General features: G+C 51.0%; 1 protein-coding gene across 1 annotated transcript; it reads left to right on the forward strand.

Moving 5' to 3' along the window:
- The first annotated feature begins 1217 nt into the window (after positions 1–1217).
- Smim38 (small integral membrane protein 38) lies at positions 1218–1719 on the forward strand. The gene is given in 2 exon segments (XM_032895313.1): positions 1218–1331; positions 1333–1719. Coding segments are annotated over 2 exon segments (501 nt in total).
- The last annotated feature ends 23735 nt before the right edge of the window (positions 1720–25454 follow it).

Consider the following 25454-nt stretch of genomic DNA (forward strand, 5'->3'; position numbering starts at 1 on the left):
TCTCAAACGCTTCACCGCCCATCCTGTGGTGGGCTACCTGCCAGTCCTTTGTGTTTGCTGTTATTTGGAATCTTCTAGAAAGGCTCCGCGGGGTGAATACTCTTAATGTCATGGAGTTCAGTACTAGTGAGAGGCGACCAGCGGCGCTCTACGAGAGTTCTCCGTGTGGAAGACGCCCCCTTGCATCTCTCATGGCTTATTGGACTGATTCCTGGTGAGACAACTTGGGTTGGAAGTCTAGGACCCTGTTGGCCAGGCATTCTCGTTCCTCCCACAGTGCCCCTGGCTGCAGATGAGGTCCTGCTTTGTGGGACACATAGTTGGTATTAGAGGTAGGGGACAGCAAGCCAGTTTTTTCTTCATCCAAGGAGACCTCAGCTGTGAGGGGCCAGAGTGGCCCACACAGGGGGACGTGGTCCTCGTGTGTGTGTGGTCACATGTGTGTGTATGCGTGCATGTATACGGCAGACGGGTGTAACTGGGCAGATGCTGTTTTTCTGGAAAATTCTGGAGGTGAGTCCCCAGAGCGGCTGCTCTAGGGGTGCTGGGCCTATTTAAGTATTCTCTCTTTGTCTTTCAGAGCAGGGGGCTCTGACCTCATTCCCAGCAAGGAGCCTGAGGTCTAAGGAAGCAAGAATCTTCCCCACCACCACTCAGTGAGTCTCCTCTGCTAATCAGCCGAAAGCCCTGTGTGGGCAGCTGGAGGGGGGCTATAGGGGCTCCTTCCCATAAACCTCCTGTGGGGCTGGAGTAGGTGGTGTTCAGCCAGTGGTTGCCTTCCCGGGGTTGTGAGGGGGAGATTAAACCCACTCCCTAGGTTCCAGACCCTTTTTGGGGCGGTCTGTGTTGACCACCCCCATGCTGCTACAGGTTGGGGCAGCCTCAGGGACTCTGTGCACAGCCTGTGTGCTAATTGAGCCATGTCTGGGGTCGCCTCTGGGCTCCAGCCGACTGTTCCCCCCTCTCTGTGCCTCTCTCCTCTTTTCAATCGCACAGTCTCCCTGCCGCCCTCCCTGCTGGGCCGGGCCTCCCTGCAAGCCTCGTGGCCCCCGCTCGGTGCGGGCCTGCTGCTGCTGCTACACAGCCCGCCCAGCCTCGGACCGCGCTGGCCTCCAGAAGTGATAGCTAATTGGGGAGAGAAAGGGCTCGATTGTCTGCGGCAGCCGGAAAGGCCGGGAGGAGGCGGCCGCTTCGCCCTGCAGCTGCCGCCGCCGGAGATGTTTGGGGATTACGTCAGCCTGGCAGGCAGGGGCCGCGGGGACAGCGCGGGAGGCGGGCTCCCGCAGGCCTCCCGCCGCCAGGGCCTCTGGACAATGCTGCCATTGTCGGTGCACGGAGTGCTTAGCTCCCCATGAATGGTACACGGGCCTCTTGACCAAGGAGGCCGCCTATAGCCCCAACTGTCCCCTCACAGGCGGGGAGGCCCAGTGTAGTGGGAAGGGCTGGCTGCGGGCTGCACGGATCTGTCCCTCAGAAGGGGCCACCGGCAGGCAGGCAGGGCTGAGATCAGGCCTCAGCGAGGCTGCTGCTGCTGTACCCTGTGTGGTGGACTCCCTCCTCAGCATGGCCTCCTGGCTGGGGGACACTCCCGGCCCTGACCCACTCATGGTGCTCCTGGTTGTCATCCTCCTGGTACGCTTCATTCTGTGGTCCTGTCTCGGGACCTATATGGACTACAGGCTGGCCCGGCCTCAGCCTGGCAAACCCAAAGAAGAGTAAGCCAAGGGGCAGAGAGGAGAACCAACCCTGGAGGCTTTGCGCTATGGCTCTACCATCCTTCTGTGGGTGGGCAGGAGGTAGTGGGACACCCACCTGTCACTGAGTGCCACAGACACCTTCCTGCAGGACACTGTTACTCTCCTTTGCCATGGTCTCCACACCTGCCCCCAAGAGTCCTCTAGTTTGGGCTAACCTCCCTAGCCCTTCACCAACCAGGCAGGTACATGATCCTTTACGTCCTATCCAGTGTGCTGAAACCAGAGAGCAGTAGAAGAGACAGAGGTTCAGGGAGTCCCAGAACCTGCCCATATTGGTTAGGACCACCCCCATAGGAGGGTGTTTGCCTACACAGGCTGTCAAAGCAACCACTGTTACCAGGTTCCAGAACCCCATGATTGTGTGTCCCCTAGGAAATGCCTGACTCTCCCCAATCTCTAATTCTTTGTAAGAGGCTGAAGTTGTGTGGTGAAGCCACAAGGACAGCCGTGACCACTGCTCCCAAGGCCAGTGCTGTCATGGATCTCCAATGTCCTAACCAGTCTCTGGATGCAGACATCTGCCTCAGTTTCCCCGAGAAGACCTTAGGGAAGGGTCTCAAGATGGTCTCATGAGATGGGGTTTGAGCCCAGCTCTTTGGCCCGGAGACCACTCTTTGCCTATCGGAGCCTTGGTTTCCCACCTTGGTTCTCATGAGAGGAACCTATGGGGTTGGTGATGTGGCTTTCGAGACGCTGTGTTCTTTTTGAAGACTCACCTGGGCCACCCAGGTGGCGTTGGATGGAAGGAGAGAGCTCAGAGCTCACACACGTGTGCATATGTGCATCCCCTGTGCGGAGGGATCCAACGCTGTTGAGAAGACAGCCGGAGATGGGGTTCTGCCAACCTTATGTGACTCCCCGGTATTGTGGCCATGGTCAGTAGACCCCGTTTTTTCCTTTGAACCAAATGTGTAGCAAGATGTCTGTGGGCATTGGAGGCCGCAGTGAGGAAGTTCTGAGATTTGGCATGGACTCGCTTCTACTTTGCCCTCTGTGGCACGTGGTTTAGGGCTTCATGGCCTGCAAGAAGGCTGCGGCCACTTCAGAGACTTTACGTGACCTCCATGGACCCAGACGGGACAATAGAGATGGAAAGCGATCCTTAAGGAACCCCAAGTTTGCATCTCATGATCCAGAATTATGTCATAGTGTCTTAGCCTCATGACTGTCGTTGCGATAAATACTGTGGGCTCAGCTCACAGTTCCACGTCAGTCCACGAAGGCTGAGAAGCCTCTGGCAGGAGCGTGAGGCGTCCACTCCCAATATGCCTGGAGCTGGAGGAGGACGAACAGCATATGCCCCTCTTGGACTCTGCCACTGGCCTGGGCCACTCTTTTCTGTTATGGCCTTTGGGGACTGGTTTGGGTACTTTGGTGTCTCTGTGGCCCCTGGGCACTGGCTTTATCTTTATGGGAACCTTAGGATGGTAGATATGTCAAACTTTGGCATCTTCCTGGTTTGCCTTGGTTCCTTGGGGGGGGGGGATTCTCAAAAGAATGTCTCAGTCTCTGGGTGTGGTGGCACATACTTCCTATCCCAGCACTTGGGAAGATCAGAAGTTTAAGGTCATCCCCAACTACTTAATGAGTTCAGGCTGTAGCATGAAATAACAAAAGTGCACCATCTCATGCTATGACTGCCTCCTCTCTGGCCCTGGTGCTCACTGCCTCCAGGGCCTCCAAGCACCCATGGCAGGTCACTGCCTCACCAGCTCCACACTTCCAAATTCCAGTGGCTGGCTGGGCTGCCCCACCATGGTACCTTTCTCTGGAACTCAGTTGAGTGGCTGTGTGAAGGAAAACACCGCACAAACTTAGTTTAGAATCAACAGTAACTCAATCGCTGGGCACAGCAGCTAACATCCTAATTTTGTAAGCTATTCTAAATGTAAGTCCTCCGGTGGCGAATCCTGGCAGATCGCCATCTAAACTGGGGCCTCTTAGCTACATTTTGTCTTTGTGGGCTTGGGATACATGAGACTTTGTTTAAAATCAATCAATCAATCAATCAATCAATCAATCAAAACCAGAACCTCCACTCCAAACAAAAGTCCGAGCACAAAAGTTTCCAGATGAGGCAGATATGCCCTTGTCTGAGACCTTTGTGAGGATGCCCCTGTGCTCATGGCTGGCAACCCTTGACACGGGCACACCGAGGGAGGCAAATGGTAGAGAATGGCAGCTGGTCTGTGAGGGGATTTTGTTACTGGATGTTTAGTATTTCTCTGAATCCCCATGCTGGAATTTTCATCCCTAGTGCGCTCAGCACCTGAAAGTGGAGGCAGTGAATGAGATGTGAAGCTAAATGAGGTCACATGACCTGGTCCCTAACCCTGAGATCGAATGGCGTAGTCCCTAACACCCAAGAGACTCGTGTCCTCAGAGATAAGAGAGCCTAGCATACAGCCTGTGTGTGTCCAGAGGGCAAGCACTTGAGGAGGCAGGGACAATATGCTGTCTGCAAGCCAAGGAGAGAGGCCTCAGGAGAATTTAGCCTGGGACACTTCCACCTAGGACTTCTGGCCTCCAGCATGTGAGGTAAGCCTCCCATCTGAGGTGCTCTGAACTGATTAACACATAAACCAGTGGACAGAGTCATCAGTATGACAAGGGATCACCGAGTGCTCCCAGCCCAGGAATCTCTTCAACTGTGATGTGGGCTCAGCATAGCGCTGGCCTACAGGTGGATTGGGTCTGGGAGTCAGAGGCAGGGCAGAAAGTTCTGGAAACAGAGAGTAGCCTGAACATGTGCATGTAGCTATAGAAATTGTGGCCAGAGCAAATTTTGATGCATGGTATATGTGACCTCAAAGGCTGGGTGCTTAGACTCTGTCATAGCACATCAGAAATGTCTTCATGTGGGTTCTGCAGAAAAATGGTGGCATTTTGGACACATTAAAATAAAATGTAAAAGTCCATTTTCTGCTTCTTTTAGTGAGTTTCCATGCGATTACTAGAAAAATTAACAGGAATGCACAATTTACGTATTTGTTTCCAGTGGATGGTTGTTTGGAGAATGATCTATGGCAGCCATCGCTTCTGTTTTGAATGAGTTTCTTGAGGTGGGGGAAGAAGAAGAAGAAGAGAAGAAGGAAGAAGAAGAAAGAAGAAAGAAAGAAAAGGAAGAAGAGGAGAGGAGACGAGAGAAGAGGAGAAGAGAGGAGAGGAGGAGGGGATAAAAATCAAGTCAGGCACTGCTGACTGGGGTTATCCCTTTAAGACAGCCTGTTGGAGTTTCCTATGGTGAGTCCCAGAACAGGCACTGTCCCCTCAGGTGAGACTTACAGTAAAAGGACAAACAGCAACAGATAGAGATGAGGCCATTGTCTTAGGGTTCTATTGTGAAGAGACACCATGACCAAGGCAAACATTTAGTTAAGGCTGGCTTACAGTCTCATAGGTTCTGTCCATTATCATCATGGTGGGATGCATGGCAGCATGCAGGCAGACACTGTGCTGGAGAGTAGCTGAGAGTTCTACATCTTGATCCACGGGCAGCAGAAGAAGACTGTGCACCATACTTGGGCATGTGCCCACAGCTTGAGCATATGAGACCGCAAAGCCTTCCCCTACAGTGACACACTTCCTCCAACAAGGCCACACCTCCTTACAGGGCCATTCCCTATTGGCCAAGCATTCAAACACACGAGTGGGACCATACCTATTCAAACCATCAAGGTCATCAAATTACATCATCCAGCAGAAATCAACTGGAGAAGTTGAGGCATCGGCTGAAATTCATGATGGAGCTTTCTCCCCAAAGCCAAACTTCTGACCTCTCCTTCCCACTGCAGGGTTTTTATATTGTGGGATATGGACCAGTAACCTGTTGGGAATGGCCACCTTCCAGCTGTTCTCAAGGGCACAGAATCTTTACTTTGGGTTCTTTGGTGTTTGTGTCCCTCCCTGTCACAGAGTTAGTGGGGGGCAGTCATCCCCAGACCACGGAGGGCACTCTGAGACAAACATGGGTCTGAAATGAGGGGACTTTTCAGTGAGTTCAAACAACATATGGCGACTTATACACTACAGACCATCATAGTGTGGGGACAGTGGTAGGAGCCGGTGCAGAGTATGTCACAGGAACACAGAGAGGAGGCTCTCGGGTGACACATCAGAACACACGAGAGGGAGCCAATGCAGTTTGTGAAGGGGAAGTCATAGCCTTCTGAGCTTATGCTCACATACAAGAAAGAATGAAGAAGCAGGGTCATGGTACCTGGTTGTAACACTAGCACCAGGAGGCACAGGCAGTAGAATTAATATGAGTTTGAGGCCAGCCTGATTTACATAGTGAGTTCCAACCAGGGCTACATCGTAAGACCCTGCCTCGAAAATAAAAATAAATAATACATCAAAAAATGGTTGAGCTGGATATAGGAACATATTCCCTTAATCCTAGCACTCAAGACAACAAGGCAAGCAAATCTCTGTGAGTTCAAGGCCAGCCTAATCTTAGAGGGACCCTGTCTTTAAAAAAAAGATTGAATCAACAATCGCACCCAAATACCAGAAGTTTGGCTGCAAGCACCCTTATCCCGAGTCACCGCACTACCCCGGAACTGCTGGCTTTTTAAAGGAGAGAAATAAAGAAGAAAACATGCCTGCAAAGCACACCAGCAAAACTGCTGGGGTCACAGAAAAGGGTGGGACAATCCTTTAACTCATGGCTGCCGCAAAATATGACAAAAGCGACTTAAGGAAAGGAGGGATGGAGGGAGGGAAGGTAGGAAGAACAGAGGAAGGAAGGAAGGAAGATAAAAAGGAAGGATTAATTGTTTCCTAGTTTGAGGGTATATCCTACCAGGGTGGGGAAGGTGTGACAGCTGCTCACATCATGTCTGAAGAGAGGAATGTGAAGCCAGCCTGAATGTTGGCACTAGACAGAGGCAGGTAGATCTCTGTGAGTTCAAAGCCAGGCTGGTCATCATATCCAGTTCCAGGACAGCCATGGCTAAATAGGGAAACCAGGCCTTGAAAAAATGAAAATAGAGCCCACTACTCTGCCTGTGGGATGGCACTTGCCACATTCCCACATCAATTAACCTAATCTAGACAATGCCTCACAGACACGGCCAGAGGTTTGGTTCCATGGTGGTTCTGGGTTCTGTCAAGTTTATAATCCAGATTAATTAATATGCCCCTACTCCTTGTCAGCTTGATACCCAGATGCATTGCTTTAAACCGTATCCTTCACCCTGCTGCCCCCATAGGTTCGTGAGCATCTCCTCACACACAATGCAATAGTCCAACTTCAAATGTCCCCATCGTCTTTAACAGATGATCCTTAACAGTTCCGCTATTTCAAAGTGTAAGCTTATCCTGAGACTTAGGCCATGTCTTAGTTGTGAGCCCTATAACATCCAAATCTAAGTTATGTACTTCTAGTACACAATGGCACAAAGCAACCATTCCCACCCTGAAAGGGGAGGATAGAGGCATAGCCAGCAAGAGCAGACAAAAACAATACTGGAACCCATTGGGGCAAACATGAGATCTTGAAACTTCATGTCCAGCAAACTGAGCTTATGCTGGACTTACTCAGACTCCAAAGGCTTGGATAATCCCACACTTCCAGCTCTGCCCGCTGCAGCACACACAGCTGCTCTCTTGGGCTAGCTCCACTCCACACTTGCAGCTTACCTTAGCAGATATCCAGTGGTCTTGGAATCTCCAACCTTCTGGGCTCTTTCATCAAAACGGGCTTCACCTTTACAGCTTCATGTAGTGACTTCTCCGAACCTCATTGCAGGGACTCCAAATCCTGTCACACGTTGCCCTGTGAAATGACTTTCTGGAATGGTGGTCCAAAACTCTATGACCTCTTCAATCTAGTATGGTCCATTCCTGCAAGACAGTGTCGTGTGAACGCAGCTGCTGAGTCCCTGTGCCACCTCAGGGTGGAACGTGCCCCTCCCCTGGTGTGTCAACCCTGAGAAACATTTCCCTTGGGTTTTTGAGCCTTCATTGGCTTTCTCCATGCAGTCTCTTTCTTTTCAACTCCCATTGCATTTCTGTAGGTTGGAGTCTTGCCCTCAGGACACCTTTCCTGATGCCCCCATGCAAAGTGTAACATTTCTCTTTACTGGTGCTAATCTCTTCGGATCATCACAGGCTACAATCTTTTTCTCATCAATCTATTTTCCCACCTTTCTGCCTTGCTTATTGCCCTCTCCCTGTAGACCTGGATGAGAGGAGTGAGCCATAGCCTGAATGCTATCTTATCTAGAGATTTCATCCAGTAAACTAATTAGCACACTATTTTTTTTAACTAAACCCAACTTTTAGGATATTTTCAGGATATTGTCAGAATATTGTCAGAATGCAGGTAGATTATCAGACCAGTGGACTATCATCCTGACAGAGTCCTTGTTCTCCCTCAAATCTCATAAGCTTACCGCCCTCCCCTCTGTCTTTGCATTTCTCTCAGTATTCTAATGGTCTTCTTAGCTCCCATCAGCCTTGCTGATTAAATCATGCTGTAGCTTTCAAGAGCTTTCATAGCTCCAAGTTCTAATCTCTCCTTCATACCTCTTATAATCCAGTTCCAAAAGACCAAAAACCATATGCCAGGTTTATCACAGCAGTGTCTCCACCCCTAGTACCAATGTTATGATTACTTTTCTTGTTGTGACAAAATGCTTGACAAAAACAACTTAAGGGAGGAAAGGATTATTCTGGCTCACAGTTTGATGGCTCACAGTTTGATGGCTCACAGTTTGATGGCTCACAGTTCGATGGCTCAGAATTTGATGGCTCACAGTTCAATGGCTCACAGTTCGATGGCTCAGAGTTTGATGGCTCACAGTTTGATGGCACGGTCCATCATGCTAGAGATGGCACGGAGACAGGAGGGTAAGGTGCTCATCTCATTGCTTGCCTTTTTTTTTTTTAAAGATTTATTTATATATTTTATATATGTGAACACACTGTCACTCTCTTCAGACACACCTGAAGAGGGCATCAGATCCCATTACAGACGGTTGTGAGCCACCATGTGGTTGCTGGGAACGCAGGACCTTTGGAAGAGCAGTCAGTGCTCTTAACCAGTGAATCATCTCTCCAGCCCCAGCTTTCTTTCTTTTTATTTTTTTATTTAGTGAAGGACTCCCATCCCACAGTTGGTGCCACCTAAAAGGAAAAAAAAGAGGAAGAAATCAGAAGTGAGGTGGACATTGTGGAAGAAAACTTTATAGCTGGTTGGATGATTTTTCTTGGAAAATGGAATAAAGGCAAACAAATATGATTTCAAATGACAATAACAGATTAGAGTTAATTAGCAGACCCACCTCAACAGAGACAAACCATATGCACAGCATCCTACTCTTCCTTCAGTGTTATAATGAAATACTCAAGGCTGGGAACTTTATGAAGAAAAGAGGTTTATTTAGTGGACAACTACAGAGGTTCCAGAGCACAGCAGATATCTGGTTGGCTTTGGTGATGTCATCTAGAGGATGGCGCTGAAATGTCTGGAGTATACAACTGGGGAGATCCCACACTACATGGAAGCTGACCAAGGCAGGGGTCAGCTTTGTTCTTTGTTAACAGCTTCTCTTGGGAACTAAATGGGCTCCTTTGGGAAACTTAATCTCATTGGAGGAGGGGCTCTGAATGACCTAATACCTTCTCATTAGGCCCCTCCTCTTAAAGTTTCTACAACGTGCCAACCTTTTCACACTGGGGATGAAGAACATGAACCCTTAGGGGTCACACTTTAGCTGTTTCAAACTTTAGCTAGAAGAGACAGCATCAAAGAACATATTTGTTACATTTAGAGAGAGAGAGAGAGAGAGAGAGAGAGAGAGAGAGAGAGAGAGAGAGAGAGAGAGAGAACAACTTGCTGGAGTTGGTTTTTCCCTTTCCACCTCATAGGTCCTAGGGATTGAACTCAGGTCTTCAGGCTTGGCGGCAGGTGCCTTTACCTAACGAACCCTCTTTCTGGCCCAATAATCTTGTGTATAAGAGTCCCACAGAACAAGCGAAGAAGAGCAGGAGGTGGAAAGCAGTGAGCCTCTGGAGCTTCAGGGGCCACTGTGGGCATGTAGGCAGGGGGTGCTGGCTTTGCTCTGGTTTAGGTGCCATCACTGTGGACAGTGTGGACGGTACTGGGCTCAACAGTGGTAGGAAGTCACAGCCTGAAATCTCAGCCCTGTTTGGGCCCCAGGCTTCAGGCATCTTCCTTGCTTGGCCTCCAGGGCTGGTCCTGGGGATGAGTCACAGGTTCTAAAAATAAAGTGGAGGGAGCTTTGAAACCATGCACTTCCTTTTTAAGCCAGCTGTGCCTGCCTAGGGATCCCCGGCAGCAGAGCTGCCCAGTGCGGGTGCTCTTTCCCCATTAGCAAGCAACAGCATGTGCTGGGCCCTGTGCAGGCTCAGCCCACTGCACTGGGAAGCTGGGCTGGTCCCTACCCACAGTGGCTCCATACGGAATGGGAAAAGTCAATGTGGGTAAATGGCTACCATCTGGGAGGGCAGTCTTGGGCTGTACACGGCAGCAGGGTGCCAAGGAAGCACACCCACCGAGGGAGGGAGAGGCAGATGGGTAAGGGACTGATGCTCCAGGCCAAATATGCAGGGTAAGCAAAGCCTGAAAACCAGAGGACTAGTTCAAGATGTGGCCCTCAGCAGGGCATTTTAGATACCTCCCACCCCCACGCTGGTCACCTCCAAAGTTTGACTCTCTGAAGTTGAGGCTGAGAAACACAGCCAACCAGCTTCCCAGAGGAAGCTTTCCCAGAGCTTGGGCATGCTGATCCTAACGCTGCATACATGGAAGAGATGTGGGAGATGTATGATTCCAAGGCAGGTTGGATCCAAATTGTGAGGGCTTTGACGTTTGCCTAGGAGTTTGAATGGTAGTGCACAGGCAGGACAGAGTCTATCCAGGACTTGGAGCTGGGGAGCAAGAGATGAATGCCTTAGGTCTGGATTGAGAATGTGCACCTGGAGCCATGAGGGTGATTGACGAATGAGGGGGCTGGGCAGATGCTGAGGGCCTGGGCTACTGCAGCGATGTGAGAGGAATGGCTAGGTGTCGGAGTGAGGTGCAGGGAGGGGATTTGACTAGATGTCCCTCACATTCAGGAGAGAACCCTGAAATAATTACAGGAGACACATGCAGAGCATAAGAGAATAGAGGGGAGGAAGGGGGTAGGAGTAAGATGTTGGGTGAGAGAAGAGACAAGGAGAGGAGGGAGGGGAGGAGGGAGAGGAAGAGGAGGAAGAAGGGGAAGAAGGGTTGGGGAGGACGTAGAGGAAGGAGGTGAAGGAGGAGGACGATGGAGGCAGAGAGCTGGTGGTAGGAAGGAGATGAGGAACTAGATGTGCAGCTGGGTCTGTGTGGAGTCAGTAGGCTCCGTGGAGGAGGCGACAGCCTGCCGGGTGGCCTCACTGACTTCACTTTCCATCTAAAGCCATCTGCTAGGGATGTCGCTTTTGCAGAGCTTTGGATGCTGCTCAGCGCTCCAGCTGATGAGCGAGGCCCACACACGTGGGGGAGCACTCTCCACTCAAAGCCTGCAAGTACGAATGTGAATCATATCCCAGAACCCTCAAGGAGACATCCATAATGTGCCCGAGTCCCTGAGCACCCGGTGGCTCTGGCAGGTTGACACATGAAGCTTACCAGCATGGGAGGAGATTTGTTCTCATCTCTGCAGCACATGTGGACTGGAGGGGCCCATAGATGCACATCTTGGGGTGTGCCTAGCTCTGATGGGGGATAGGTGGATCCATGGCCTGTCTCTGTCACATGATCTCCAAGGCCTTTGTCAATCTCAGGGGATCTGAGATCCTCCGGGGACAAGGTTTTTGCTGAGGTTGCTTTTCGTGTTTTATTTTATTCGTATTGAGATATGGTCTCACTATGTAGCCCCATCTGAACTTGTGCTTCATGCATAGAGTAGGCCGGCCTTGAACTCACAATTCTGTCCGCTTCTGGCTCTGAAGTGGTGGAATTAAAGGCAGATACCACCAGGTCTGGGCCTTGTTTTTGTTTTCCTTCTAATGTGTGCCTGCCTGTGTGTGTGTGTGTGTGTGACTCTATCCACATGGGTGTTGGTCACCATAGAGTCAGAGTTACAGGCAGTCGCCAGCTGCCCGATGTGAGTACTTGGAACTCTGGTCCTCTGTGAGAGCATCAAGAGTTCTTACCCAAGCCGACCCTCCAGCCCTGTGTTGCCCGCTTACCAAGCGATCTGGTTCTGTGTCTTAGTTACTGGATCACCTACAGTAATGCTCACTGGGCCAGGCATGTGTACCTCTTAGGGTGTCTTGCTTGCCTGAGCCCAGTAGCTGGCAGGCAGCCCCACTGTCACTTCCCCCATCAGCAGGGGTCGCTCTGGATAATCCGCTTGCCTGGCTGTCTTTTCCTTGCTCCTTCTGTGTTCTTGGGGCTCGAGGGTGCCCGCTTTGCCAGACGCTCCTAATAGCTCCAATAGGTTTGACTGAGTAGGGGAAAATCTCAACCTAGTGGGCTGAGTTTCCATCCATAGGCACGACTATGACTTACCCTTCAGAAACCAACCATCTCTGTGTCCTTGGTGATCTGCCCAGCACTAGGGGCTGGACCATTAATGGTGAGGGGTGCAAGGACAGTGACCTTGAGGCTTGGGAGGTCATGGCAAGAACTAGATACAGAGAGGACTTCCACCTCTGAGGACAGTCCCAGAGCAGAAGCTGACAGTCACGTGGGTGAGCCAGTACCTTTTGAAGACCAAAATGTTCAGGGCAGCATCTCTTTGCTGACTTCGCAAATGTGTTCTTCAGCAGGTGCTGGTCCCTCCCCATAGCTCAGAGACAGGCCCCAGAGCTGGCTGCAGCCCTCCGTGGCCTGCAGATACCGGGCCGCAGGTGACCTGGCAATGAAGGTTCTTGTTCCTCTTTTTAACACCAGGCCAGCATTTTCAGAGCACTGGGAGGCCAAAGGACACAGAAGGTAAAGAGCTGTGGGGACACAGCATGATCCAGCAGGTGGGTTCGCACTGTGATCTGAGCCTGGCCTTGGGGATACAGAGAGTTTCTGGAGTTGGCAGGGCTTTCTTGGTGAAGTTGGGAGAATGAGTCCCCAGTGAGCAGGAGGGAGAGTACTCCCCTCAAGTGGAGGCAGCTGGAGGCAGGAGCGCTCTCCATGGACAGGGGCAGCTGGAGGGAGAAGACCTAGAATGTGGTCCGCATGGAGATCATGACAAGCCAAGCAAGGTCTGGCTGTCCTCAGCTCACCAGAGGAGGGCTGAGTCACACACTGTCACCTGGACCACTGGCTTCTTATCCACTATGCTGCTACACTCCCAGGGGCTTCTGCAGCTCTGTGCCCAGCTCCTCTGGCTTGGTATTGCCCTCCCCCCTTGGATAGAGCCCCTATGCCGTAACTGCAGTATGAAGAGTGTCTGTGCAGCCTGGGTTGAGTCCTACCTTGGAAGGGGTCCCATTCTGCTCTTACTCTGGCCCTGGGTCAGGAGCCAATCCTCCCATGGATGGTCAAAGGCACAGTGCCACTGTTTGCTTTCTAAAAACGATTTTATTTTTAAAGTGTGTGTGCACGGATGGGGTGGGGGATGCCTGTGAGTGTAGGTGCCATAGAGGCTACAGTGTCCTGCAGCTCAAGCTGGCTTCAAACTCACCATCTAGCCCGCCCAAGAGGACTTCTCTTGCCTGTGCCTTCAAATATTGGGATTACAGACAGGGGCCACCACGCCTGGTGTGTGCTGGGCTGGGGATAGGACCCAGGGCTTCAGACATGCTAGGCAGGCACTGTGCTCACCAAACCACACCCAGCCCCTCATCCAGACTTTTCCTTTCCCTGCAAAGCCTCTGGTCCCACAGCTGTTTTTCTGATTGTTGCTTTGGTCTCTGCCTCTGGATTAGAAGCTGCTTTTTAATGAGAGGCCTTGGCTGTCAGCTCTTGACAGCTGGGCACTTGTCAGGCTGATTGTGTCAGGAATCGTGGAATGTTCAGGATGGTTCTGGGGTGCCCCTGTGTCCACCTCACCTGACGTTTCCTTGGTTTTCTCTCAGTGGGCTGCTGGATCAGAGCTCAGAGGAGGGCCCTCAAGAGCCGGAGAGGGGAGGTCTGGCTGCTGCTTGCCACATTTTTGGCAAGGTCCCTGGCCCTCAGCCATCATTCTCCAGTACAGAACCCTTCTGTGATGCCTTTCCTACGTACCCTCCCCCCACTTCCCAGCTGCCACGGCTTGAGCCACTGCAGTGTCAGGGTTTGCACCAGTCTCCCTGCCCTCTTCCCACCCTGGCTGCAGTCACCTGACCATCACCTGGCCTGAGGCTACCAAGGACGACCATGAGTCAGTGCCACTTCTTCCATCCTTCCTCCTGTCTGTCTGTCCATCTGCAAGCCCATTTTGCCTTTCCCCAGTTCTCGCTACCAGTTTGTCTCACCACTGCCATGCTCCACACCTCCCACTCCCCAATGACCCCACTTCCCCACCCTACCCCTGTCAGCAGTATAAAGTGATTGAGGCCTTAGCTGTGAGCTCATCCCGATACTACCCCTGTGAGACAGGAAGGTTGGAACTCAGGTGAGACGGCAACATCACCCATTCATTAGCTGGAGCCGTGACAGAGCTCAGCCTGACCCTCCTCCAGGCTCAGCCCCAGCACTACCCCTGTGGGCTCTCCCGGCCTCTCCCTCTCCCTCCCCTCTGCAATGGTCTACTACTCTCCCCTGTTGCCTGTGCTTTACTATCTAGTAATTGACACTGATCACAGATCTTCCAAGGAGCTAGGAGTAAGTTGGCTAGGCTGTCTTGGGTAGGTGACCCTCTACAGGCTCCCAAGCCCTGAACCAAGTCATGTTCTGTGTGACATTGCTTGCTTGAGCTTTGAGCTATAGTAGGCTACCTGTGAATCAAGGGGAGTTCTTACTAAGAGAATCCGTGTGATGCCTAGATACCTATTGAAAAGAACAGGGAGGGGAGGGAGGGAGGGAGGGAGGAGGAGGAAGGGAGGCATGAGAAGAGGGGGAGGGATGGAGATATGGGAGGGGGAAAAGAAGGAAGGCAGGAAGGCAGGAAGGCAGGCAGGAAGTAAGGTAGGAAGGAAGGAAGGAAGGAAGGAAGGAAGGAAGGAAGGAAGGAAGGAAAGAAGCAAGCAAGGAAGGGTTGGGAGGTGGCCTAGCTGTAGAGCGCTGCATGAGGACCTGTTGGATCTCCAACACTCATGTAAAAAAGCTACCCCAGTGCTAGGGAAGAGAGACAGGTAGTTCCCTGGGTCTTAACAGCAAGGCAGCCTAGCCAAATCAGTGAGTTCCAAGGTCAGTGAGCTCCTCAACAAATAAGGCCAAGGGTTGGCAAGATGGCTCAGCAGGTAAAGGGGCTTGCCAAACAAACCTGACCTGAGTTCCCTCCCCAGAAGTCCCAGTGAGAGGAGACGTGACTCCCAAAAGTTGTCTTCTGACCCCCATCTCTCATACACATACCCATAATAAACACAATACATGTTAGGAAAAGTGGGGAGGGGGGTGACTGAAGACAGCTGATCCCCTCCAACCTCCACCCATGCCTTCCGCACCTGTGCAGACACACAGGAAAGAAGCAAAAAAGGAGGGAAAGGGAAGGGAAGGAGGGATGGAGGACAGCCGAGCAGGGGGAGGTGCTGCAGCCCGGGAGCAGAGGCACATCCCTCCTGCCACCTGTGCAGCCAGACACCCGAGCCCGTGGGAGCCATGCCTGGCACGCCGTGCGCAAACAGAGCTGCCCTCTTTGGCTGTTACTCCTTATTCCAACTCCAGCCTCTCCCTCCAGTGGAAACCCAAGACCAGCTGGGACAAGGGGTGGCAGATGTCTGTGAAAGGGATGTCTGCCTTGACAGATAAGAGCTTATGGACAATGGGTCTGCCTCTGTGGGAACTCTGCCCTACCAGGCAGGGCAGGACATAGCCTGACCCTCACTCTGGCTCTCCGTTGTTGGGTGCCATGTTTTTAGATGCCATCTCTATGGGCTGAGGACCACCAGTAGCAGCCTGTTTCCTGTTGACCCCAGCCCAGCGCCATGACTTCCGGATTCTGTTCTTGCATGGCTATGTGGTAGTCCTCAATACTGCTACTGTAAGACACAGACATTGAGACCCAGGTGATAAGGTAGCATCACTTGCACTTTCCTCATATCTCCTGGTGACAGCAGCTCTAGGCCTGGCTGTCAGTAATGCTTTAAGCATAGGGAGAGGGGCGGGCACTGCAGAGTGTGTGTCCCTGACGTATCCTGGAGCACCATGCTACACCCACGAGCACTCCACTCCTTATAAACGGAGTCTGTGAGGAGCCACGCTCTGCCAGACCTTCGAAAATACCAAGCTCCAGGTGGGGTGGCTGTCTTACATCGAGGGCCTGGAGTCTGGGATCTGCCATCTTTCCTTCATGTTTTGACCGTCAGGAGCTGGGAGCTCAGAAGTCAGAGAGCAGCAGTCTCTGACTTGCTGTCTTTTCCAGGTCCCCTAACCTTCCCACCAGGTCTTGTCCCTAGATGGGAGGGAGAGGAAGTTCCCACCAGTAAAGATGGCTTCTTTGCTGTTCTCTCTGGATAGTGCTGCCCATACTGGGGACAGACCTTCTCCACACAACCACTAGTTCATATGCCAGGCTCCCCCGGAGTCATCCTCAGGGATGATCCCAGAAGTCACAGAGTTACTAGCTCCTGTGGTATACCTCTGTCCAGTCAAACTGACCCTAATCAGATGAGGAGGGGAGGCCTGCTTAGCAGCTGAAATGATGCTGATGTTTCCACCATGGTCAAGTTTGGATCTTGCTTGATATTGTGCCTGGGTCAGCATAAGGGGTCCATTCACATCCCTGGCCTAGAGTTTCCTTGGGTTAAGGGGAGATGATAGATTTCCCTGTTGGAAGCAATCAGACTTCTGTCCCCTCATGAAACACACAGATGCGTGACTGTTGTGTGTCCTTTGAAGATGCTCCCCTGATCTCTGAATCTCTGAATCCAGTGAGGGATGAGAGCTTCCCATGTTGGGGTGAATCAGAAGACACATGGTTAGCTTGAAGGGAACCCATGCCCATAGCCCAGACTGGGAACCCTGAACCTACTCCCCAGAACAAGATCCCACAGGCCCTACCCGTGTCAGGAACAGATGGGATGCATGAATAAGTTGTCGGGAGAGAGCCCTTCTGTGTACTGTGTACTGTGTACTGTGTACTGTGTACTGTGTACTGTGTACTGTGTACTGTGTACTGTGTACTGTGTACTGTGTACTGTGTACTGTGTACCAGTGAATGAATGAAGGTCACATTCATAGCCAGCAGAGTAATGAATGATTCAGGCGAGAATCACAGTCACCGAGGGTTGTGAACTCTGCTGGAAAAGTGTCAGAAATCTTACATACTCACTCTGTGTGTGTGTGTGTGTGTGTGTGTGTGTGTGTGTGTGTGTGTGTGTGTGTGTGTCTGGATGTGTGTACATCGTGTGTGGTGTGTGCGTGCCAAGGCCAGAGGTTGATAGAGAGTTTCTTGGTCTATCTCTCTCCACCTTGTTTGTGAGGCAGGGTCTCTCACTGAGTCTGGAGATCACTGATCTGGCTATGCTGTCTGGTCAGTGAGTCTCCAGGGATCCACTTGCCCCTGTCCCCCAGTGCTGGGTTGCAGATACATACAGTCATGCCTGGCTTTGGTGTGGGTGCTGGGGATCTGAACCCGGGTCCTGATACTTGGGCAGTGATTCCTCCAGCTCCAAGGAGTAAAGTCTGTAAATTCCCCACATCTACCTGATTGAGTTTGCAAGTCTCAAGGGAAGATTGGTGACTTCATCATGGGAAACCCAGCCTAGTGACTCCACAGGGGGAACACTCACCATCCTAGTGACTGCACAGAGGGAACCCTCCCCAGCCTAGTGACCCTACACCCCTCAGTCTAGTGATCGAAGTTAGGATCACTGGAAGTGGAACTAGCTAATGTCATATGCTCCTGATGGGATATAGCTGGGAGTGGGGAGTATCAGTCTTGGGTGATGTCCTTGTCAAAGACATCGTGCATGGGTGGACACAAGTTGAGAAACAACTCTCTGTTCAAGTATGAGGACCCGAGTTCAGATCCCCAGCACTCCCACAAAAGCCAGGCATGACAGTCTGTATCTGCAACCCAGCACTGGGGACAGAGACAGGTGGCATCCAGGAGACTCACTGACCAGTCAGCATAGCCAAACACTTTGCATCCCTCTCCAAAATGTTGACTTCTTGAGAACAAAGACAGAAGGGTCACTAGGGAGCTAAGATAGGGTGCCAATGGTTGATTCTTATTTTGAAGTAAAAGGCTGTGGAGAACAATCTGGGACCTTCAGAATAATCTGAGTGGGCACTGTCTGCTCAAATATTAAGAGCAAACTTTCTGGGTCTAGTAAATACCCTGACCTGCAGGAAGATACGCTCTGGGTTTGATTGCTATGGGCTTGGATTATGTCGCCCTCTAAACCACGGATTCCCACACTGACATATTGAAGCCCCGTCTTCCGAATTCACATTAGTGGACATATCAGTGGTATCTGCAGGGGCAGTCTTTGGGAAGTAATTAGACTTGGTCACCATCTGTGTCTGCTTTTGTGGACAGGTTCCATAGAGCCATCTTCCAATCTGCCAGAATCCACGCCGCCTACCTGCCCCCCACTTCCAGGGCTCCCTTCCTGCCACTCTGCTGATAACAGTTTATTTACCTCCCTTGGCCACCTCTCTGTCCCCATAGGAAGGTTGGGTTTCTTGAGTGCTGTGCACACCGATACATGGTTCAGAGGGCTCTGAGAAGTGTCACTGCAGGTGAGCCACACACCTTTGCTTCTCCTATGGGTGCAGAAACAGTTACCCAGCTTTAGTTACACTCGGAGGCCCTTCCCAATCTTTTGTTTTACAAGACTGAACAGTGGGCACACCTCAAAGATATAGGAGCCCTGAAGATTTCTGGGCTCACCCTTCTGCAATCTGACTGATGTTCCAAGCTTTGTAGCCTGCCAGTCGGTCTACTGGACTCAACAGCAATCTACCGTTTCAGAGCCCTCGTGGGCTTCTCGTGGGCGGCAGGTAGGTCTCCTTCACAGCCTTAGCGAGTTGCCCCCTGTTGTGTGCAGCGCTGCTGCAGATGGGAGATCTGGGCTGTCTCCCGTGGACACCTCGCTGTGCAGCTCGACAGCTGGGCTGGTACTGCGTTATCAGCAGGCTCATCGTATATTACTGGCGAGACCTGGCCACATGATGTCATGCATTGTGCGCTGTAACCTTTCAATTTGTGTTAGCTCCCCGATTGATCTCAAATCTCTGCATTTTTGCAGGGACCGGCTGGCGAGCTCGTATGTCTAAAGAGGTCTCCCCCTTCATCTTTAACTCCAACATACCCAGATTCTCAGCAAATCGCCTTTGTTCATGGGTAAGCCAGGCCGCCCCTCCCTTTTAACAGCAAACAGTCTTGGCTCAGAAATGGAATATTTTCAGCTATGAATTTCAGGGTTTTTTTTTTTTTCATTTTCCCATCTAATTCAATGATCAGACCCCTTATCTACAGCAGCTCTCAACAGAGTGGACTCATGCCTCCGAATTGGGATGACTCCAAATGTAGTTTTAGTCTTTAATGTTTTCTGATGGTTTCCAGAGCGGCCTTTTATTTTCCAGGGGATGCTCTGGTGAGGTTGGCTCTGCCAAGAGCTGATCTTCTCTCCCAGGACAGGATGGGTTAGAGGGTCAGAGTTGTGGTTCCACCATCCAAAATGTAAAATCAGAAGTCTTGACATCCTCAGAGTGGCTCGAACCCTTTCCCTCTGGGTGAGAACGTGGATGACTCGGACCTCTGACATGGTTTCTCACACTTCTTCCTGAGTGCTGGGTTCTCAGTGAAAACCACGTTGTTATCTCCTGTGTTGATCTCAGGTTCACTGGGGTTCCTTGACCCCCAACACAGGAGCTCTTGCTCCAGTTTGGATTCCCCAGAAGAACTTGTAGCACTTTGGGAGCAAAGGTCAAATTGGCTGAGACTGATTTTGGGGAGGGAGGAATAGCTTGGTAAGGAAGTGCCTGGCACAGGAGGAGGCTCCTGGGTGGGTAACACCACTGGCCACTCTGTGGGGACATTACTCTCTGAAACTCGTCTAGTACAGTTTTATATCTCTCTTTTCACTGTTGCTACAATTTTGTGTGTATGTGTGTGTGCACCCAATGTATGCCTCTGTGTGTTTACATGCATCTATATCTGTGTGTATGCATGCATGCATTTCTCTGTGTGTAAACATATATATATACATTTGTGTGTGCATATGCATGTATTTATACATTTCTGTGTGTAAGAATATATGAATACATTTGCGTGTGTGCATATGCTTAAAGTATGCATTTTTGTGTGTATTATGTATTTGTATATATGTGTGTATTATGTATTTATGTATGCATGTGTGCATGATGCATCTGTGTGTGTGCATGTATTATGTATGTGTGCGTATGTATGCTTGTATGATGCATCTCTGTGAGTACAGGTGTATACCTGCGTAGTGCAGTGCTGAGGTCAGAGCACAGTCTGGCTTCTCTCTTTATGTGTATTCCCCCTTTTCTTTGAGGTAGAATCTTTCACTGGAACTTCACTTAGGCCAGGCTCTCTGCCCCCAGGCTTCTGGGGATCCACTTGTCTCTGTCTCCCATCTCACTGGCACTAGGATTACAACAGGACAGAGGTGCCACATCCAGGTCTTTGTGTGACTGCTGGGGATGCTTGCTTCTGTTTCCTGCTTGAGAATAAGGCTCAGAGCTTCTATGCTGTCAAGGAATGAGGGGACCTTGACTCTTGAGTTTTGCAATGTCTGGAGCTGTCTTAAGGTCTATTGATAGTTGATCTGGTTTCCCATCATTTGGTGCGGGGGTTCCTCCTGGGAAAAGCTGGAGGATAGGCCCTCATCTCCTTTGCTCTACCTGCCTATGTCCTCACATGCATTGATCCTAGGCTTGGGCTTCAATTTCCCTGTGTGTCAACGTGGCATGTGAGGGTGGTGGCAAAGGTGACACTGGTGTCCTTGCATTGCTCTTTCCTTCATCCAGTGAGAGGAGGCACTGTGCAGGGTGCAAGGGGAAGTGAATCTGAGGGCGTGTGTGTAGGTCTGGTCAGTTTTGTGGAAAGCTGGGCTGTTCCTGGGGAGTACACCTGTGCCTGCGGAGAAACCCACAGTGGTCCCATAAAAGGTGGTCCTGTCTTCCGATCAATTCTTATGGCCCTGGCATCGGGCTGTGCAGGTAGGCAGGCAATGAGAGGAGTCAGAGGTGGTCTGGAGCAAACCTGTCCAGATGCCGCCTCCATGACACTGTGAGTGAGTGACTCCGTTCCTGAAGTCTGGCTAGAATGGGAATTCTCCCTCCCTGGGATATAGATACTCCCCAACTTCCGATGGGATCCCCCCAAAAACCCAGTTCAGGCTAAATGTGCTAGAAGTAGAAAATGAGTCAAAATCTCTCACCTTCTCCCACCCTGTAGCCCCTGGCTGAAGTCAGGGTCACTCTGCTGGCCTGAAATGTGAAAGGAGTTCTGAGTACACGTCTACCATGGCCTGAGGAGACAGCAAACTCACAATCGTGAGTACACTTGTTTTGTTTTGCATAGGGCATCATGTAGTTCAGCTCCCCACACGCTAGGCTTGTGGCCAAGGGTGACCCCAAAGTCTGACCCTTCTGCTTCCACCTCCCCAATGCTGTAGTGACAGGCATGCGTCACCATGCTGGGCTCATGCTGTGCTGAGAAGAGAGTCGCAGAGAGCCTGGTGCATGCTGGACAAGCAAGCGCTCTACCAACTGAGCCACATCCCCAGCCCTGGGAATAGTTTCTACTGAATGAATGTTACTCGTGTACTGTGGGAAAGGAAGACAAAATGTCAAAGCTCTGTAAGTTGGGGTCTGTTTGAACGTTTTTTTCTTTTTTAAGTGGGAAAGTTAGTGGGATGGGAAACTGGCTGAGTGCTTCCCGTGATTATCGTACAACTGTAAGGAGTGGGGTTCAGGACCCCAGAAAGCCATGTAAATGCCCCAAAGGTTGGGGTCAGTCTCAGAAGGTGGAGACAGGATCCCCAGAGCCACACAGGGCAGCTCTGGGTTTGATTGAGAGACCCCGCCTCAGTGACTAAGATGAAGAGTGGCTGAAGATGATTCCCAACAGAAGCTTCAGGCTTCTACATGCATCAGAATGAACATGCATGCTTGCACACACGTGTGCTCATGCAAAAACATGCGTGCACGTATGCATGTTACACACATACATGAAAAGTGACTCGGTTTAGGTAAGTTAACTAGCTTGAGCCTCACAGCCAATGAGTGCCTGTGCTGGGATATGAACCCAGGGTCCTGGCTCTAAGTTGGAACTCCCTTGCTAGTCATATCTCTTCCTTGGTGCCCAATTTGGACCACATTTCAGTCTAAAAGTGGTGTTGGCTCGCCCACTTTCACAAATGAACAGATCAAGGCTCAGAATGCCCAGGGATTCACCCATTGGAGCACAGCTGACAAGGGTTGGGGGTTAAAACTCAGATAGCTACGCCTTTTCTTTTCTTTTTTCTCATTCATTCTTTCATTGGTCCATCCATCCATCCATCCATCCATCCATCCATCCATCCATCCATCCATTCTTTCTTCCTTCCTTTTCTTTCTTCCTCTCTCTCTTGTTCTCTCTCTCTCTTGTTCTCTCTCTCTCTCTCTTGTTCTCTCTCTCTCTCTTTCGCTCTCTCTCTCTCTCTCTCTCTCTCTCTCTCTCTCTCTCTCTCTCTCTCTCTCTCTCTCTCTCTCTCTCTCTCTCTAGACAGGGGTTCTCTCTATAGTCCTGGATGTCCTGGCTGTCCTGGAACTCATTGTGTAGACCAGGCCTCATACTCACCTCTGCCTCTCAAGTGCTGGTATTAAAGGTGTGAACCACCATGCCCTGCCTGGACCTCTCTCTAGGATGACCCTTGTTATCCTCAGTGAGGCCATTCCTGCTTCCCTTTCTATGTAGAATATTCTAGATGTTGTATCCCTAGAAAAACAGCTGCCATCAGGGACTAATCAGACCGCCCCTCCCCCCTCCAGCGTTTCCCTTAAGCCTGCTTGAAAAATGAATTACCATGTTATGGGTGGAAGGGGTGAGACTGTCTTATCTAGATGGGACAAATCCATTAGGGTTTGCAGCCCCTCTGTGACCCTCAGAGGGGTGACATCAGCCTGTCCTTGGTGTGATAAGGAGCTGGGTGCACTTCAGTAGATACCGTGTCTCTGACAGTAGCACCCAGGAATTAGCGGCTTATCTCACCATTTATCAATGCCCTCTGGGGGATGAGGCAATCCAACAGGAATCAAGCTGCCTCGGAGCCTGTGCTGCTTGTGCTTCCAAACCCACCAGGGACACGCAGGGACCAGGGTGCCACAGGGAGTCTGCAGAGAGGCTCCAGCAGCTGGATTTTGATGACCATGTCCCCCAGCGGTCTGATCTTTGTGGCTGCCACCTACTGATCACGGAGTAAACAGACCCTTGCCCTAGAATACCTGAGCATGAGATTCTGCACTTGAGGATCGGTGGGGGGAGGACGGGCTCAGGGAAAGTTCTAGAATCCTACTGAGGTCTCAGCAGGTGGCAGCTCCCGAAGACACCGGCTTCCGTGGGTCTCCTAGTCCACCATTTTTTTCCCCACACTAAGCATATAGTTTCTGTTGAACAAATCTCCTGTGTCCCTTCCCCTGAGCGCAGGGAGACCCTCGTCACTCTGATGGAGCAGTTGGCAGAATGGCTGCTGATAGCTTCTAAGCGTAAGTCAACTAAGGCTGGATGGAAGCCACACGGCTCTCTGTTCTGAATCCCACCCACCATATTTGAGGGAGCTCAAGCTATAAAAGGCCACATGTGTCTCCTGCCTATCATAGCCCAGCAAGACACTCAGGGATGCCAGCCTCAGCTGTGGGTGCGGACCAGCTCTGGGATGGTTCCCTCCAGACTTGAGTCCCTTGTGTGAGATGCTGGATATGAGTAAACACTTGTAAATTACGTAAATGAGTTAAATGATATAAAGCCAAGTCTTTTTCCTCCAAAGATGATCTCTAACCATTTTGCCTCTACTGAATACTATTTTGTTTAAATTTAAATTTAGCTGAGCAGTGGTGGCACACGCCTTTGATGCCAGCACTCAGAAGGCAGAGGCAGGCAGATCTCTGAGTTCAAGGCTAGCCTACAAAGCAAGTTTCTGGACAGCCAGAGCAAGACAGGAAAACCTGGCATTGAAAAACCAAAAATTAATAAATGAATTCATTAAAATTGATGTGTCTGGGTGTCTTGTCTGCTTGTGCCTGGTACCCTCAGAGGCCAGGGGAGGACATTGGATCCCTTGGAACTGGAGTTACAGACAGTGAGCTGCCCTGGGGGCTCTGGGGCTCTAGCCTGGGTCTTTTGCAAGAGCAGTCAGTGCTCTCACTCTCACCCTTCTTGTCTCTTGTAGAATCAAGGAGCTCCCAGCGTTGTTCCTGTGAGCATGGAACTATTTGGAACAGCGCGCATGTACCTGTGTGTGTGTCATCTTGGATAGCCTGATGGTGACAAGTGCCCATACGGGAAGAGGGCAATGGCTTCCGTCTGAGATGATCCCCATATGGTCTCGTGTTGAGTGCTTGGTCTCACCTGGTGGTACTGTTTTGTAGCTGGTGGATGCGTTGAAAATGGGCACGGAGGAAGTGGTCACTGGGGAGTGCCTCTGAATGGGACAGACAGTCCCTGGTTCCATCCTCACACTCTGCTTCCTGCCCGTTATGGGATGAGACACTATTCCACTACACATTCCTGCCGCCGTGGTGTAGGCCAAGAGAGCATGGATGGGAGGGACTGTGAGACTGTGAACCAAAAGAACCCTTCCGGCTGGGGAGGTGCTTCAGTTAGCAAAGCACATGCTGTGTGAGCTGGAGGAAGGACCTGAGTCCCATCTGCAGCTCCTATATGCAGCAAGCCAGAAAGGCGCCATGTGTGCTTAACCTCAGCAGCAGGGAGGTGGGGCGGGCGGATCCGGGTGGCTCTCTGGCTAGCTTGGTTTTTGAGATGGGATCTCTTAGCAAACCTGGAGCTCACTATTTTAGCTGGACTGGCCAGTGGACTGAGATCTGCTTGTGTCAAGATCCAGCACTGGGATCACAGCTACGTATCGCCACATCCAGCTTTTAAATGGTGTTGAGGATTTGAACTCAGGTCCTTGTGATTGCTCACTGACTCCCAGGTCAGTCTGTTGTCCCCACATTCCATTTCTTTTGTTGGTTGGCAGGCCTGACTCAAATCGTAGTTCATGGGCACTCACTTGGAGGCTGGAGTCCAGGCTGAGAGTAGATCTTCAGTGACTTTGGGTTTGAGTGTGGGTGACATTTCTGAATGGGCTTTGAAATAGGTCAGAAATCCCTTGCAGATCAGAGAGTTGACAGGCGCCAGAGAACGGGTGTCTTGAAATGGCTGCGCGGGTCAGTTGGATGAAGCTGTGAGCCACTGACATTATAGCGGCTCGCAGACTGTAAATACCTGGTGTCTATGACACAAGGCTGCTGCCACTGCTCGCCTCATGTTCACAGACAGTGCCAGATGGGAGGGAGGAATGGGTGGGAGGGGGTGGCCATTTGTCTTGATTCTTACATGGAGTTCCCTTTTTTCTTAGGGAAAGGATCCATCTGGTAATCAGATTGCAAGCCAAGATAGCTGCTTTGGGGTCACGGGACCTCCAATTGATGTGTCC

The sequence above is a fragment of the Rattus rattus genome, chromosome 2 (assembly GCF_011064425.1).
Source record: "Rattus rattus isolate New Zealand chromosome 2, Rrattus_CSIRO_v1, whole genome shotgun sequence".
In the NCBI taxonomy this organism is placed as follows: domain Eukaryota; kingdom Metazoa; phylum Chordata; class Mammalia; order Rodentia; family Muridae; genus Rattus; species Rattus rattus.